Source organism: Podarcis bocagei (assembly GCF_964188305.1).
Source record: "Podarcis bocagei genome assembly, chromosome: 10".
Taxonomy (NCBI): domain Eukaryota; kingdom Metazoa; phylum Chordata; class Lepidosauria; order Squamata; family Lacertidae; genus Podarcis; species Podarcis bocagei.
The window spans coordinates 13389559-13407694 of record NC_138135.1 but is presented as its reverse complement, the minus strand read 5'-3'; the positions used below and the strand labels follow the sequence as shown (position 1 = coordinate 13407694).

General features: G+C 43.3%; 1 protein-coding gene across 6 annotated transcripts in view; it reads right to left on the bottom strand.

The window, feature by feature from the left end:
- The window catches only part of CELF2 (CUGBP Elav-like family member 2), a 552082-nt gene that overhangs the window by 441894 nt on the left and 92052 nt on the right, over positions 1-18136 (bottom strand). For all 6 annotated transcript variants that reach the window (XM_081210125.1, XM_081210105.1, XM_081210107.1 and 3 more), the window contains exon 2: positions 12185-12220. In XM_081210125.1, coding sequence (XP_081066251.1) covers positions 12185-12220 — 36 coding nt within the window. The remainder of the gene's footprint in view (positions 1-12184; positions 12221-18136) is intronic.

The following is an 18136-nucleotide window of genomic DNA, read 5'->3' as shown; positions in this document are numbered from 1 at the left end:
TAGCCTTCCCAAATGTGATTGTTCTCTATTTTCCAAGACATATCTGCTTGGTTTTTTTGGCAGCTGCAGGAGGAAAAGCAATATACTATTTGTGTTGGATTTTATGCATTCAGGGAGGAAAATGAAAAAGGTACTTTTTAGAGCTGCATAAGTTGTAGTGTCAGTTCCTAGTAAATCAGCTTTCTAAAGAAAGATAGAAATACACACACACACACACACACACACACACACACACACACACACAGCTCAAATGCACAATCCACTACCCAGGTTGGGAGAGAACATGCATATAAAATCAATTCATGTTGTTGCTCACCGTCAAGTCACATTGTTCACAGTCATTGATACTGAATGGGAACATCTGGGGATTCGATTGTTCATAGCTTTAATAATAATTCATTTTTGCTGAATAAAACTCTCCCACTGAAAAACTTCTTACTTTTTTGCCTAGCTTGGTACGCAAGCCCTAGACGTAAAGTGAAAACAAACATCTTCAACTGATAGAAGTGGCATTAAAATAAAATAATAAAAAAGGGAAGGTTGCTGGGTTCTGATTTCCAGAACTGTGGCACCTGGGCGAACGAGGAGAGCAGTCAGGAGTTCATTATAGGAGGAGGCTGGTGGACTCCACTGAGAGATGAACTAACAGAAAATGGTTTGCGTTTGTTCCTTCTAGGAACTGCTGGGGTCTGAGAACAGCTGCCCCACGTGGTGAATCACTGAACTGCATGTGGCAGCTCCTTAATGTTTCTAGTACATTTCCGAGCACAATTCAAAGTGTTGGTGCTGACCTTTAAAGCCCTAAACGGCCTCAGTCCAGTATACCTGAAAGAGCGTCTCCACCTCCATCGGTCTGCCCAGACACTAAGGTCCAGTGCCGAGGGCCTTCTGGCGGTTCCCTCACTGCGAGAAGCCAAGTTACAGGGAACCAGGCAAAGGGCCTTCTTGGTGGTGGCGCCCACCCTGAGGAACACTCTCCCACCAGATGTCAAAGAGAAAAATAACTACCAAATTTTTAGAAGACATCAAAATGCAGCCCTGTTTAGGGAAGCTTTTAATGTTTAATAGGTCATTGTATTTTAGTGTTTTGTTGGAAGCCGCCCAGAGTGGCTGGGGAAACCCAGCCAGATGGGTGGGGTATAAATAATATATGATGATGATGATGATGATGATGATGATGATGATGATGATGCAATCCTTCCAGGACTTCGACTGGCCCCATTTCCCCAAGCTGGCCACTGGCTTCTCCTGGACAGGAAGAAGTATAAAAAGGTTTCCTTTGCAACCTAGACCTTCCTTGAGCAATTGGGTCTTTTCTGAGTTCTGCTGTGTTTCCATATATATTGAACAGTTCGGATAATTCTGCTAAATTATCTGTTTCTTTACAATTCATATTTTTTAAATTGTATGTTATCAGTTGCTCAACAGGCCATGGAAGCTCATAAACTTTGCTGGGGGGACAGTGAAGAATGTCCAAATAACTCCTTCACTTAACTAAGAGCCAATGCTCCTTTTACAGATATCCCCCCCTTAGATGTCTCAAAACGTGTTTGGGTGTGCTTTAGGGATGATGGAGAATTCTGATGATAACAGAAACAGAACTGGAAATTGCCTCTGGTCACTCATTTGTCCCATGTCTGAAGAGAAATTAATTCAGTTGGCATTCCTCTTCTTGTAGTTTTTCAGTCTGCAAACATTACATACTCTGTGACATTTCCCCCTTCATTTAAATTGTGTTTCTTTTGCACTGATACGAATGGTGTATAGTAGCCAACTCAGAGGGGCCGAGGGGGCTTTGCCCCCCAATAAAATATTTGAGGCAGCAGCTCCCCCCCCCCAGTTGATGAGCACCACCATTTGTTGTTGTTGTTTAGTTGTATCCGACTCTTCATGACCCCATGGACCAAAGCACACCAGGCACTCCTGTCTTCCACTGCCTCCCACAGTTTGGTCAAACTCATGCTGGTAGCTTCAAGAACACTGTCCAACTATCTCGTCCTCTGTCGTCCCCTTCTCCTTGTGCCCCCCATCTTTCCCAACATCAGGGTCTTTTCCAGGGAGTCTTCTCTTCTCCTGAGGTGGTCAAAGTATTGGAGCTTCAGCTTCAGGATCTGTCCTTCCAGTGAGCACTCAGGGCTGATTTCCTTAAGAATGGATAGTCCATGGGACTCTCAAGAGTCTCCTCCAGCACCATAATTCAATAGCATCAATTATTTGGCGATCAACCTTCTTTATGGTCCAGCTCTTACTTCCATACATCACTACTGGGAAAACCATGGCTTTAACTATACGGGAACCGCCATATAGATATTCAAATGGTGCGCGCACACCATGTCATGCGATTGCTTATGCAAGGTAGGACTTACATGGCCCCCTGTGATATTTTATTCAAGTTGGCACCCCTGGAATGGTGGATTCTGTTATTTCATTAACTCTGCAACTTACGTAAATTGCATTAAGCAGTTGATGGTGAGGTGAATAATGTAGTATTTGATGTATTTGATGGAAACTGAAGTATTTGGCAGAACTGAACCACAGCAGAATGGAAACAGCTCCGAATGAGACGAGTTGCAACATAAATTATTGCTTGCTTACATCTCTAGTGTGTATACATGCATTTTTCAAGAAACATACCGTATTTTAGATATTCATATACTGCTTTTCAGAGGATCACAAAGTAACTTCCATACAACTTCCAAAATAATATGCACCAATTAAAAATAATATAAATTAGACAAGATGAGCTACATGGGGTAGGTTGTAAGCTACAACTCTCCTCTTCTCAGGGAAAGATGGTTCCTCAGTCCTTCTGTAGTGGCAGCTCAGCACTTGAGGAGCGGAGAGGACAATGTAGCTGAAACACCAGGAGCTGAATTGTAGGCAGTTTTCCAGGTTGTCTGGCCTTCTTTTTCTCTCACAAGGCCAAGGTGGTTTCTGAATCATTCTGTGATGGCATGCACAGGAGGGAAAGGCCACCTCAGCTGGAACACCAGGAACAAGACGGTGGGCAGCTTTCCTGGCTGTGCTCATGCACAGACATGCAGAAATTAAATGAATATGTCTCTTGAATCTCCAACTGCAGAATAAGAACTAAACTTTCTGGCTTCATGTAGATGGCGTGAGGCTAAATTCATTAGTGTTTGTAAAGTGTTCTAATAGTCACCAGCAGGTGGTAAAAATGGCTGCCAATTTGAATGCCAGGTAATTTGATAGGATAATTATACAGCTTACTAAAATTAGAGGCTCTTTGCCAGGAGACTTCTGAAGACTGAGGAACAATCACTAAGGATATAGTTAGGTTTCTCCAGATGTTTTAAATTCTAATGGGCAACTCTCTCTCTCTCTCTTGTTGCTTAAGTATTATAAATAGAATTTCAGGCGGCGATTGGCTAAGGGGCGAATTTTAACCATTATGGAAATGTGCTCTTTCTCTGGAAGATCAGGGATGACTTCTCATTGCGCATAGACGGATACAGCTTTACAAGCTTCAGTTCCACTGGTGCCAAAAACCTGCCAAATAAAATCCAAGCAAGGTATACTAGATGATTCCTTTTACTCTGCCATGTGTTGAAGGGGAAAGTAGCAAATATTTGCAGAGGGGGCTGGCCAGATTAAAAAGAGAGCGGGGTTCCTGCACCTTTGCTAGTTTGTAGACGAGGGGCCTTTTTCTCTGCGAGGTAAAGATGGCGTTTCCTCTGTCCCATGTAAACAAGCCAACTAGACCAGCAGCTGAAGCTTCTTTCTATACTAGTAGTGACACAATGATTTCCATGGCACCTGTGGGCAGCAGAATGGCTTAGGTGTGGCATGGAGGAGGCCATTTGGCACACATACCTCTGTCCTCTGACACCTTGGTATCCCTTCGCAAGCATCTGCTGCCCAAAACATCTGTCTCACTCTTCCTAATGGCAGGGACGGCTCTGGGTGTCATGCAAACTTCACCTGCCAAAATTTCTGCATGTTTAATTGCTCTACAGAACAATTTAACATGCAAGAGCCCTGTCCTGTTTTGCGTTTGGGCAGCCTGTCCCGAAACATGTAGTAAAACTGTTTCTCATATATACCATGCTTAAAGGCAAAGGTAAAGGGACTCCTGGCCGTTAGGTCCAGTCGTGACCGACTCTGGGCTTGTGGCGCTCATCTTGCTTTATTGGCCGAGGGAGCCGGTGTACAGCTTCCAGGTCATGTGGCCAGCATGACTAAGCTGCTTCTGGCAAACCAGAGCAGCGCATGGAAACACCGTTTACCTTCCCGCCGGAGCGGTACCTATTTATCTACTTGCACTTTGATGTGCTTTCGAACTGCTAGGTGGGCAGGAGCAGGGACCGAGCAACGGGAGATAACCCTATCGCGGGATTCAAACTGCAAACCTTCTGATCGGCAAGTTCTAGGCTCTGTGGTTTAACCCATGCTTACATCCCATGCTTACATCCACACAATACATTTACAGCACTATCATACCACTTTAAACAGTCACGGCTTCATTCAAAGAAGCTGTAGTTTGTTAAGGGTGCTGCTGGCTGTTAGGAGACACCTGTTTTCCCCCCAAGAGCTAAAATTTGGAGTGATTTACCAACCAATTCTTCTTCAAAGCGACGTCTTGGAATTGGAGTTCTGTGAGGGGAATGTTGGTCTCCTAACAACTCTCAGCGCCCTTAGCAAACTACAGCTCAGTTAACATCAGGCCTTCCCAATTAGCAGTTCTGAAACAATGCAAGGACCAGAACATAGCTGTTTTTTTGAAAATTGCATGACTCTGAATTTTCAGTACAGTTCCCCAGTCAAACAATGTGTACAAATAAAAAGATATGCTGTGGTGAAGTGTGCATAAAAATTCCCCATCAGCGAAAATGCCATGCAAAAATGTGTTAAATTAAGGCAGTGTTTTTCCAACTGGGTCTCCAGCTGTTGTTGGACAACAACTCCTATCATTCCTGACCACCGATCCTTCTAGCTAGGGATGATGGGAGTTGTAGTCCAACAGCATGGTACCCAACTTGGAGAAACACTGGTTTAGGGGCAACTGCTGGGGGGGGGATGCATTGGTCAAAACTGCATAGAAAAATGGTTTGGTTAGAAGAAATGTTCACTAACTCAGCAAACTTTCAACAGGATTTTTTAAAAAGAATTCACAAATTGCTGATGGAAAGTGGAGAGCTGAATATAAGATCAGAAAAAGAGAGAAACGGAAATTGACAGATTCGTCTATTCCTAACAAGTACTGGGTTTTCAAAATGGAGATGATGTCAGATTTTGCTCTGCCAAATTATTTCACACTGAACCCCAACCTGCCAGTTCCTGACCTTTCTGGTCTCCACCTCTTGGCCCCGCCCACAGCAGGTAGAGTCAATCCAAAGTCAGCCACTTTATGACTTTTGTTTCAAGTGCAATGCCTTCAAAGGCTAAAATTCCCCATTTGGTCCCATGGGAACATGGGACATTTCCCCTTGCACCATGCAAGCTAAGTATTCCACAGCGCAGAGTCAAAAGTTTCCTTGGACTTTCTTTATAAGATGATGATGGAGAGGAAAAACATTTTTTGTTTCAATGCTGAGCTGAATTTTCGATGCTGAAACAAATAAACAAGATGGTTGTATTTTTGTCTGAAGGATTTTACTCTGACCTGTGAATTCTGCTAATGAAGATGGTTCAGAACCACAATAATAAAAAATGGGTTTAGAACAGAAATGAAACAGTCATTGAAAAGGTGGGGGGTGAATTAGGCCAGATCTGTATGAAATTTTAAAGTATGCCTTTGTTACACACTTGCAAAGAGCCAAATGGAGTATACAAATCTCTAGAGATCACCAGTATAATTTCTTTATCATGTTCCATTTAAAATTTAATTATGTCGTCTACAACGAGAGGAGTCTGAGTACTCTAAATAGGTCAGGCAATGAACAGCTTCACAATATTATAAAGGTTTGCTGCGTGGAGATATTTTCCTTGATGCCCCGGTATGTGAAGGAAACCTTGTTTGCCATGAGGGGGGAAGGAAAAAGGAAGACAAAGAACAGGAGCGAATGCACAGGTGAATAGAACAAAGGATTAGAAGCTGAAATCCTTCTTTCAAATTATTATCGACCCTCTCTGCATTGTATATCAGGAGAAATGACAAGAAAATGTAGTATCATGGAAAGGGAAGAAACACATGATACTGGCAATAATAAGGAGTGAGAAGATGGTATATTATTGGGTGAATTTCCAGTTCCACGCAGTTAAACTGCTGGGGGGTTTTTCTACCTCAAAATGTATGGAACTGCTAGTGGCCATAGGTAGAGCATCCCAATGCACGTTTGTGTGATTAAACATTGGAGGGAGATGTCATTGTTGATGGCAGCCAAACCTTACGAATGGAAAGTTTGAATGTGATGGTGGTGGCAAGGCCAAGGCTTTTATCTGCTCCCAATTCAGCTTAGCAACCCTGCAGCTCAGTGAGTTTGCTATCGTGATGGGAGAAGACGGAAAGAACATGACCCAGATCAGATCATCTATTCCAGGGGTCAGCAAACTTTTCCAGCAGGGAGCCGGTCCACTGTCCCTCAGACCTTGTGGCGGGGCCAGACTATATTTTTTGGGGGGGAAATTGAATTCCTACGCCCCACAAATAACCCAGAGATGCATTTTAAATAAAAACACACATTCTACTCATGTAAAAACACCAGGCAGGCCCCACAAATAACCCAGAGATGCATTTTAAATAAAAGGACACATTCTACTCATGTAAAAACATGCTGACTCCTGGACCGTCCGTGGGCAGGATTTAGAAGGCGATTGGCCTGGATCCGGCCCCCAGGCCCTAGTTTGCCTAACCATGATAGTCCACACTAGAATCCGCAGTCCTAGGGACCCCCTTACAAGTCCAAGGCCTCCCCAAGCCCCTGCTTCTGTCTTTCAAATCTCCTTTTAAAAATTTTCCATCTTAAAAAGCTAATTTACTCATTTTACTTACAAGTATTTATATACAGCTTAAACTCTGCATCATGAAAGCAAAAAACACAGCCTAAAACCTGTAAAACAGCAATACAGAAAGTATACCAATGCAAATAAAGCAGCAATTCAAACCTGTGAAACTGGGCGCAATCTTAGGGTTCAGGAAAAGCCTGGGCAAAAAGACATCTGAAGCAACTGATGGTTGCTGCTTCACATACGGCAGGGGTAAGGACACTCCACAGAACAGGGGCAACAGCAGAAGACGCCTTTTGTGTGGTCATTGCCCTCTGATAGCGTGTCATTTCCCTCAGGTAAGCCAAGTCATCATTGAAGCAGGCAGCATTTCAGATAACCTGGTCTCTTTGGGGAAAAATAATCTTCCAGATGCTCAGATATTGGAGCCGTTAGCACACTGCCGCATGTCTGAAAGTGTCTGTCTGAAAGTGACAGGACTTGATGACATTCTGTTGCACAGGAGGGTGGGTGGACCCCACTTTGCCAACCTTAGCACCAACTGAACATGCACAACCAGCCATGCACACACCCTGTATCAATGGTAAGTATAAAGTCCTAAGTCACCATAGTTGTGCCCCACATCAAAGAGAGCTTCTGAGTGCCCATGTCCTTTCTTTAACCTGGAACAAGTAGAACAGAGGAGTAGGGGTCAACTACTTGTTAGAATTCCTGCTCCGTGGCTGCAGTCATGGAATTGTTGTCATCACATGGTGGTATATGTTTTGACTCCACCAAGTGGGAAGTGACGGAGACAGGATGTTTGTATTGCTGTGTTCTGTGAAGTGGGACTATTGTCCTTTGTTATTTTCCTTTTTGCTGTCTGATGCTAGAGAGAGAGGGAGCCATGTTGTAGTACTCTGTGTGTTTATATGTAAATAAAGTAGATTAGCCAAAATGCTGAGTTGCTGAGGTCTATTACGCAACTGCGCAAACTCTGCAGATTCCTAAGTGTGCCGGTGTCGGTTGGCATCGGTCGCTGTGATGTTCGGGCAGAAGAAAGCTTTTGAAGCTCCCGAACGATCGACCAGGAGGGAGAGAACATGCCAGTTGGGCATGTGTCTCTGCCAGGGTCCTACTCGAGTGTAGGCTGAGCTCCTGACACTCTTTTAGTCTTTCAACTTTAGCTATATCTGAGATTGCTGAAGCAGTCTTTTTTTCCTTCATGATTAAGGACACTTACTGAGAATACATGTTTATCAGGACAGCGATAGGGAGGCTGGCGACACAAATCGCACACAGCTTTCTCTGTTTCTCCTCTAGCAGGCTAGATTGTTCACCCAGCAATCTCCGTAGTGCTGCTCTTTGTTTTAGTAGCAACATTGGTTTGCCTGCACCCTTAGCTAATCCTTTTAGGTTTTAATTATTGTTGTTCTGTGGTGGCCAGTAAGCAACAGGCTTTTAACCATCAGAAAGCAACTATGATATCTTTTCAAATAGAAAACAAATGACCAATCAGTCAGAAGAGCATTCAGTGAGAGAATGCTATGTCACGTAACGAAAAGTGGCTTCCCAAAAAAAAGGGGGGGCGACTTTTAAGAAACTGCAGATTTCCAACAGGTACAAGTGTGAGAAACAACTTTATTAATCTCAGGTGTTTTTTTGTTCTCATTTCAATAAGTCACATATTACTTATACAAATCTATTTTTCCCCCTAGTGACATGCCACTATATTTTAATTTTAACACAAGGCAAGCATTCAAAGCGAGATTAAGTTTATTAAAAGGAAGGGGAGAAATGGAAGCATTTGAAGGCATCTCTTAAAAATAAATAAATCAAGGCTTTAATTTTCTTTTACTCCTAATTGATTTCTACTGGAAAAAAAGACCATGTCCATTGCCAGTTAAATGCCAGCCAAAATTAGATTAACAATATCCGGTGTAATTACATATCATCATGTACAGATCTCAAAACCTTTATCCCACGACACAGTGGATGAACCTATGTGCCGTTAAATGATTAGGAAGAGATTCCAGCAGCACAGCTAGAGATTGCTACTGCTTTGAATCGTTTTCTTGAAACAGTAGCAACCATACCTTTGTAGCTCCGAAGAATAAAAATAAATCACAAAAGTGTCATGCTCCGACAATCATTAACTGGTAAATAAACAAAATAACTTCAGTTGCCTCCTTCAAATTGCACCAGAGTGTTTCCACAACACAGATGAAGCTATCAGAAGTCTAAAAACCAGGGCAAGAGAGAGAGAGGAAACAGACAATTTATATGCAACAAGACTGTGCTCGCCAGACTGCTATCTAGGGAGGGAGGGCAAAATTGCCCAGAACTCACAAAAATAAGACAAGACATCTTATCAATATGATCAAAATCTTTAGCAAAACAAGGCCCAGGACTATGCAGAAAGCAAGATTCTACCACACTTGCACACATTCCATCAGGAAAACAGAAGCATGGTTATAATAAATAGCGTAGTGAAAATGGTTGTTAACAAGCTGTAGTATAATTGCAATGAGGGTATCTCTGTTTCCATGCTGCACGTTTTTCATTATGGATAAACATCAAATTGCAATACAATATTCACCGAAGAACCCCTTTTCTCTCACTCCGTCTCCCCACCATATCATGAAGCTCATTAAAAAAAAAAAGGCCATTTGATGGAATAATAAGGAACAGGCAACAGTGAAATGAGGAGCAAAGCAGAAAGCAAGCTTCTGTAAGCATGTGAGTTTCAAGCGTTTGGTTGCTTTGCAAACTGGGCAACTTCTGAATTTACCTCCAAAACACCTGCAGGTCTGTGATAATTCACTGGGTGTTAGGGACAAACGACAGGCTACATTAGCACAACTTTGGGACATGAAGAATTTGCTGGGGATTATACGCTGCAAAATGCAACACCAAAACACAGATATCAACAGAGTTTAGGAAGCAACATCATCTGATCCTAGGAGAGGGGTAAGGAAGCTTTTGAAACTCAAGGGCCACATTGTTTCCTGAACAGCCTTCCAGGGGCCATATGAGAGTGGAAGGTGGACGGAGAGGGAGAAGTGAGTGGAACAACAGATTTGACTCAATCTTTGTACAGCAGGCCGATATATTCTGTGTTCACAAACACATACCGTATTTTTCCATCTATAAGACGCCCCCATGCATAAGACGCCCCCTATTTTGGGGGACTCAGATTTAAGAAAATGGGGGAAGGGTATAAGACACCCCCTAATTTTTGACATTATTTTTTTATGGGGGAAACCTAGTCTTATACACGGGAAAATGCGGTATATAGAAATAAATGTTTCATAAGGAAATAAACAACTCTCTGACTTTTAGAAGACATCTGAAGGCAGCCCTGCACAGAGAAGTTTTTAATGTTTGATGTCTTACTGTGTTTTAATTTTCTGGAAGCCACCCAGAGTGGCTGGGGCAACCCAGTCAGATGGCTGCATATGGAATCATAAAACTGTAGAGTTGGAAGGGACCACAAGTGTAATCTAGTCCAACCCCCTGAAATGCAGGAACCTTTTGCCCAACGTGGGGCTCAAACTCACAACCCTGAGATTGAGTCTCATGGTCTATCTAGCTCAGTAGTGTCTACACAGGCTGGCAGCAGCTCTCCATGGTTGCAGACAGGGGAATCTCTCCCAGTCCCACCTGGGACTGAACCTGGGACCTTGCGTAGGCAAGGCAGGTGGAAGCATGACAGAGGCTTCATCGACATGGTGAATAAACCTTATTCCAGTGTCTGCAATTTGTTTTAACCCTGAATTATACATTGTTGTTACCCGCTTCACGACCTGTTAGTAAAGGCCACGTAATACCATATTTAATCAAACATTAATGCACACTTTTTTTGCCAAATTACACTGCGAAAATTAGGGTGCACGTTAGATTCGGTGGCACATTACATTCAAGTAAATATGGTTGTTGTTGTTGTTGTTGTTGTTGTTGTTGTTGTTGTTGTTGTTGTTATTATTATTATTATTATTATTATTATTATTATTATTATTATTATTACAGTGGTACCTCTGGATGCGAACGGAATCCGTTCTGGAGCTGGGCATGTTTAGCCTGGAGAAGAGGAGGTTAAGGGGTGATATGATAGCCATGTTCAAATATATAAAAGGATGTCACATAGAGGAGGGAGAAAGGTTGTTTTCTGCTGCTCCAGAGAAGTGGACACGGAGCAATGGATCCAAACTACAAGAAAGAAGATTCCACCTAAACATTAGGAAGAACTTCCTGACCGTAAGAGCTGCTCGACATTGGAATTTGCTGCCAAGGAGTGTGGTGGAGTCTCCTGCTTTGGAGGTCTTTAAGCAGAGGCTTGACATCCATATGTCAGGAGTGCTCTGATGGTGTTTCCTGCTTGGCAGGGGCTTGGCAGGGGGTTGGACTCGATAGCCCTTGTGGTCTCTTCCAACTCTATGATTCTATGATTCTATGATTCTATGATTCTATGATTCTATGATTTCCATTGCCTGCCCCTCTTACTAGGGGATAAAGTCTCTCTTCATTTGTTAATGACAGTGATGATGGTTCTTAATGTCACTGTTGATTGCTGTTCACTTTACATGGTTGAAATATTATTCTGATATACTGGTAGTTTATTAAATAGTTTAGTACAACATTTGATTCAGAATATTTTTTTCCTTGTTTTGGAGTGGAAAATACAGCAGTTTGGGTGGCTATTTGTCAATGATTCTTTAGCTGTGGTTCCTGCACTGCAGAGGGTTGAAGATGGCCCTTGGAATCATATCCAACTCTACATTTCAATGATTCTACAACACCTAAGGGCAACTATGCTGAATCTGTCCCTTGTCGGGAAATAATTCTCCCTCTGTAGTCTCTTAAAAGATTCACGGGCCTTTGGAAAAATCCTGGTTCTTCTTAAATGTCAACCATGCAGACAAAAATCCAAAAGCAAACTGAGGTTACCAGTTAAGTATTCCAAGCCTTAACCTAGCAGAAGTTCATCCAAGATTTACTTCCTTAGGGCAGCAGGTAGCCTATCAATTAGAGAGATGCACACACTCACTCACGCAAAATGTACCATTACACAGAGCTGCTCTGCAGCTGCGTCTGTCTGCCAAATGGTCTCCCCTCCCCCCTGGAAAAAAAAAATCCCTCACATATTTTGTAACTATTGTTTCACATACAAATGTTCTCTTTTTTTCCTTAAACCCTTGACAGGCTGTCTTGGATGCTTCAGTTAGAGGGTTTGCATGTTCCCTTCAGCAGCTCCCCAAAGCCAACACACAGATTTGGTTTAGCAGAACAGCTTGCTTACCTTGGTAGTGTTCCAGACAACTCTGTAGCAGTCTCTCTGCAAAAAAGAAAAAGAAGAGAAGACACACAGAAGGGAAACTTCGTTAGTATTTAAAAGAGCTTATTCCTAATGACTTTGGGAAGGGTAACAAGAACGTAAGACATACGTTGAAAGCAGCCAGCTTTAATTAGGGACGTTTCCAAAATTCACACACAAATATCTCCCCAGATTTTGATGCTCCGAAGTGGAACGGATGCATCAGGAATTAGTCTGTTTCTCATTTCTGAATTTTGTACAGGGTGTTGTGCATGGGCAGTTTGCAGCAGCTTCCTGCCTTTATTTACAGCAGCGCCATCAGGGCAGGACTTGGGGGCAGATGTCTATGACTTTACTGAGCACCATGAGCTGAGGAGTCTGCAAAGGCCTCAGGGTGGGCTTATTATATTACGAAGTAAGCAATATGCATTGCCCTCTAAGGAGGGAGGCCGCTGTACAATCAATACACATTTACAACACAGATGCACATTATTTCAGCGCATCATTTGGGCGCCCTCTCTTGGGATGGGGAAGACATCCGATTCACTTTGCATGTCAATGAGAACTACCTAATTTGTGCTTTTCAGAAACGAATCCAAACACGGCCACCCTTCGAAATTTGCAATGCAAATTTTGCAACGCATCTTTCCTTCTCCAAATTTTGCAATGCAGATTTCCAGCTAGGTAATGCGCACAAAGAACGCATAGACCGGGGTAAAGCATGCACAAAGATGCATATATTAGTGGGAAATCATGCAAGAAATGCATTGTATTAGGGAAAATTCCATCACTAGGAGAAATCCAATGGTGAATTTTCATGAGGACTTTTCGAAGCAACATTTTGCGAACTGCTGTGGAAATGTGGAGAACTAAAGGGGGGGGGGGAGATGAGAAACCAAAAGAAACCAAAATTGCCAGCTTCACCCTTTCCAAGTCCTCTCCCGTCTCTGCATTATCAATGTAAACAGGAACAATGACAAAACTCTCAAGAAATGTAATCTTGGTTTGATTGCAGACATGACCACAGAAATAATATTTTTGTACGGTGAATGCAAGGAGGGAGCATCAGAAGTTGTCTTATACAATCTCTGACTATTTCTCCATCTAACTTACACTGACTGACAGCAACTCTCCAGGGGTACAGGCAGGGGTCTTTCAAATTACCTCCTAACTGATTATTTTAATTAGAGCTACCTGTGATTCAGCCTGGGACCTTCTGCATGAAAAACATATGTTCTGTCACTGAGCTATTATTCCTCCCATTAACATACCAGAGAAGATAATATGGAATCTGGTTTTTTAAATTTTAATTAACTCCACTTAAAAAAACAAATTCTGTACCTCTGCAATCCAAATCCTGCACCAGGAAAAGATGAATTATGTATATAATAAGGATAAAGAAACTGGATAATCTCCCTTATTTGAGAATTGGACTAGGTCTGGAGAAAGGCTAAAAGGAAGATGGAGAGAGAACCATGAGCCAGTTGGGGGATCCTATCAGCATTAGTGCAGACTTGGCCAATTCTAGGCCCAGGCACATATATTAATTGAGTCCTCCAATCAGGATTAAAATTTGTTCTTTGGCAACCCAGTGAGACCAAGCCAATGATTATTTTCATGGTGGCAGGGGGTGTCCTTTCCCATGAAGATGATTATAGAATGATATCTTGTATTAGTGCTTGTATTAGTTCCTGGGCTGAAGCTAAAGGAACATGCTGCAGGGATTGGGTCCATGGATTTTTTAACTTATTGTCCTCTTCGATGAGTGGCTCTCATATTACTTATCAGAATTCTTCCTCATCCTTTACTATATGGTTCCAAGTGAGGTTGCAGCAATGGGGAGAATACCTCATTCATGGATTATGGTTTGTTCGCGAGTGACTTTTGTTGTTGTTGTTGTTGTTATTCAGCAAAATTCTCTAGTTTCTGGGATTTCAGCAGGTGAGACAAGTGGCTGCTTGCTGGGGGCAGGGTAGGGGAAGTAGGTGAGATGGTGAGCTTGGGGGAGTCCCAGGTTGCCAGCCACTGCTGATGAGGGCTAGGGCTAGAAAGCCTATCTTTAAAATTAAAACATTAAAAATACCAAATTGCATTTAATGCCACACCTTGTACTCCAGCAGAACTACAGTATACACACAGTTAGGCTGATGGCATCTTAAAAGTCAAAAGCATTTGGATCTTACATAGCCACAGATGAGTTGTACCATATGATGCCATTGCCTGATAACAGCTCTATAAACTCTGCTCCATTAGACAAATGAAAATCTAAGCTACAAAGACAAGCTGGGACAACATCAAATAGCATGATGATGGACCACTATTCCCCAGCTTCGGAAGGTTCCCGAATACCTGCATGGACACAACTTCTTAACCAGGAGACATGGATGATCAACAGGGAATGTGACTGCCATCATATTCTGCTCGCAAGATTGCAGGGATAGTAATTTGGTCAACAATGGAGAAGGCATGTTGCATCAGGCGGGTGTTTTCATTTGTTCCCCTAACATTTTCCCATAACAAAGCAGTGCCAGCTTCTGCTGCAGCCTTTCAGCCTCAGTGCATCCTATCTAGATTTAACTTTCAGAAAGGAGTATGTGTGGGTGTGCATTAGGACTAGGCCAAAATGGAAACATTCTTCCACTGGGTTATGTGCTCCCACCACTGTAAGAGGCAATATACCACTGAGCCTCTTGGGCTTGCCGATCGGAAGGTTGGCGGTTCGAATCCTCGCAATGGAGTGAGCTCTCGTTGCTCTGTCCCAGCTCCTGCCAACCTAGCAGTTCGAAAGCACACCAGTGCAAGTAGGTAAATAGGTACCACTGCGGCGGGAAGGTAAACGGCATTTCCGTGCACTCTGGTTTCCGCCACGGTGTTCCATTGCACCAGAATCGGTTTAGTCATGCTGGCCACATGATCCGGAAAGCTGTCTGTGGACAAATGCCGGCTCCCTCGGTCTGAAAGCAAGATGAGCGCCGCAACCCCATAGTCGCCTTTGACCGGACCTAACCGTCCAGGGGTCCTTTACCTTTTCACCTTTACTTTTGAATGCTATTTGCTGGGAATTGCAGGAGGGGAGTGTGCTGTTGTAGACTGGTCCTTCATTCAGGGAACCATCGTGGGAACTAGACGCTGGATTAGATGGGCCTTTGGCCTGAGATCCAGCAGGGGTTGTCTTCTGCTCCCCAAAGAAATACGTCTCAAGATTCTTTCTCTCACATCTCCTTGGAGGGAAAAGAAGCTACTCTGCAGAATCATCTCAGAATATCCTCCACTGCTTTTCATGGCAGCTACCATCACTCCCCTTACCAATAATACCCCAGAATGATGCTAGAATTGGGGCACTGGATGATGATTCTTCCACTTGTAATGGAAGTAAACACAAGCCTTGAGGGAGGAGGGAGAAGAAAGAAGCTTTGAGATATGCGTAACCCCCTTTGCGGTGAATAAAGTGAGCTGCTGACTCACATATTTCAGCAGCAATCTTTCATGTGCTTAATTGCGCTCAAATAAAAATGTCACCCTTTCGGCAGATCAAATTCTCACTTTCGCATTATACATGGCAGCAGAAGGGTAATGACTTAGGACGTCATGCTTGAATCCAAGAATGCAGGTCATAAGTCAGGAGAGCGCGGCACAAAAAAGAAGAAAGAAAGAAAGAAAGGCAAAAGAGCAATAGATGAAAAGGCCAGGTGTATTATTCCCTTGTAGCTTTCAACGCCAGACATTCTAAAATTCAGCCTGCAGGCAAGGCACGACAAATCCAAGGACCCCCATCACCCCATTTGCAAATGAAGGAAGGAACATTGCAGCAGTCCATTTTTATCAGCTGCTACAATGATGTGAAATCCTTATTTCAAGTACTGCTAGAACTGCTGCCACTGGCAAGCCGGATGAGCAAAGGGTCCATTAATCTGACCAACTCAGGGATATAGCACTGTAGCTCAGTGGCAGAGCATCTGTCTAGTACGCAAAAGGTCCCAGGTTCAATCCCCAGCACCTCCAGGTAGGGCTATGAAAGATTCCTTCTCTCAAAACCCTAGAGAGTTGCTGCCAATCAATGTAGACCAAGGGTCACCAACCTGGTGCCCATGGGCACCATGGTGCCCATGAAGGCTTCCAGAAGTGCCCCAGATTCTGACCTTTTACTATTAAAAACCCCCAACAAATCTCAAACCCACCCAGAAAGTTATGGGGCATAATGTGCCATGATCTTCCAAGCGATTTCTGTGAAACCATATCTGTGCATACAACTTTCCTGCGTTATGAGACTAATCAGGAAACGCAATAATATGAGCCACGCCATTTGTACACGTGCACACCAAAATTAGACAGTCCATCCTCATATGGTGGGGATGAATTTCTTGGTGGGTAGGGATGAGTTGGATTTGTGCAACACCATGCTCCAACCCCCTACGCATTGGGCTGACTGCAGGAGGAAGTTACACAAGGACCAGCCCAGTGTGTTGCAGTTCTCAGCCTCAGATCAATCTCTGGCTCCGTTCAAATCAGGCACCATCTCCACTCTTGAGTCGCTGGTTCTGACCCACCCAACAGCTGCCAATAGCTCTGATAACAAGAAAGGAACTCCTTGCAGCGATCAAGGAGAGAAAAACGAAAAGCCATTTTTTGCAGTCTTCAGGCTCAAGTAGTCCGCAAAATAATACTGGAAACCACAAGAAAATCTACATGTGAGTGTGTGTGTTATCCAGGTTGCAAATACTGTAATTTTCAGAACTGCAAATCTTAGAGCCGAATAGCAGGGATGTTACATCTGATTTCAAAAGAAAGAGTTGTTGGCCTGCCTAGAAAAGAAGTACAACCAGCAGTTAGGAGGTAATCTTGCATATAAACTCAGTACATAGAATGAGAAGCCGTCAGCCTGACACTAATCCAATGTTTCTTTAGCTGCAGAGGTAAAGCCGTATGCTTTACAAATTTTACAGCTTTGTAAGTACAAGGAGCTACGCTGACAAGTAGTCAACATATTCACACAGCCTATGCTTTTATATGTAACAGGTGCTGCCTTGGCATTGGCTGCCCTGCTGTGATGTCACAGCACAGGGGGGGGGGAAGGCTAATCAGTCACGGTATAGTTGTTGCTGAGAGAAAGGTCCACAAATGGGAATAGGGAAGAATAGAGAAGGTTGGAAGCTAGAGGGATTCTTTGGGTGGGAGGAGGTGTCAGCAGCAGGCCACAATAAAACAGACCAGCCCAAAGATGAGAGCAGCGAGTGATGTTGGAGGAAAGAGAGTCAAGGAGGCAGCACGTTATGTATTTGGAAGCATTTGGATGCAGGTATCTAATATAATCGACATCCCTCCCTCCCCAGTGGCTGACTGGAATGGCTATATCCGGAGGGTAATAATCTGAAAACAAGATAAATGTTGACATGAATGGTAACTGTGAAAATATTAAGTGCCCTACAGGCCATTGAATGTGCAATTTAGTTATACATTTGTCCTCCACACTGAGGCAGCTGCGAAGTTAAAAGCGCTCAACTTTTAAATTCATGTGGCTGTACCATCTCCCTGCTCCTTCAGTATTCTCCCACCTCTGCACTTGCAAGGTTTTTCTCCTACAGAATATTATCCCTCTTGGAAAGGAGATGGATTCTGCACGAGACTCCCTACAGATTTGGCAAATCTGATTCCACAGAGTCGTATTGCTTTCCACACCCAACATCTACTCATATTTTCTTAAAACCATCTGCTCTGCAGCTCTGGCAGCTATTCACTTTATTTTGACACATGTACCAAAAGTAAAGGGTCCTCCTAGTATGTTTCCCTCCCTCCCCCCACCCTCCCCATGTTCTTTCTCCTCTCCCACATGAAACAAGACATGTCCCAGAAGGAAACTATAGGAGGGGTATGGTTTGAAGATACATGGGGTTTTGCTGAAGACACACAAGCCTTACCAAAGGTATGCAGGTCTGGACC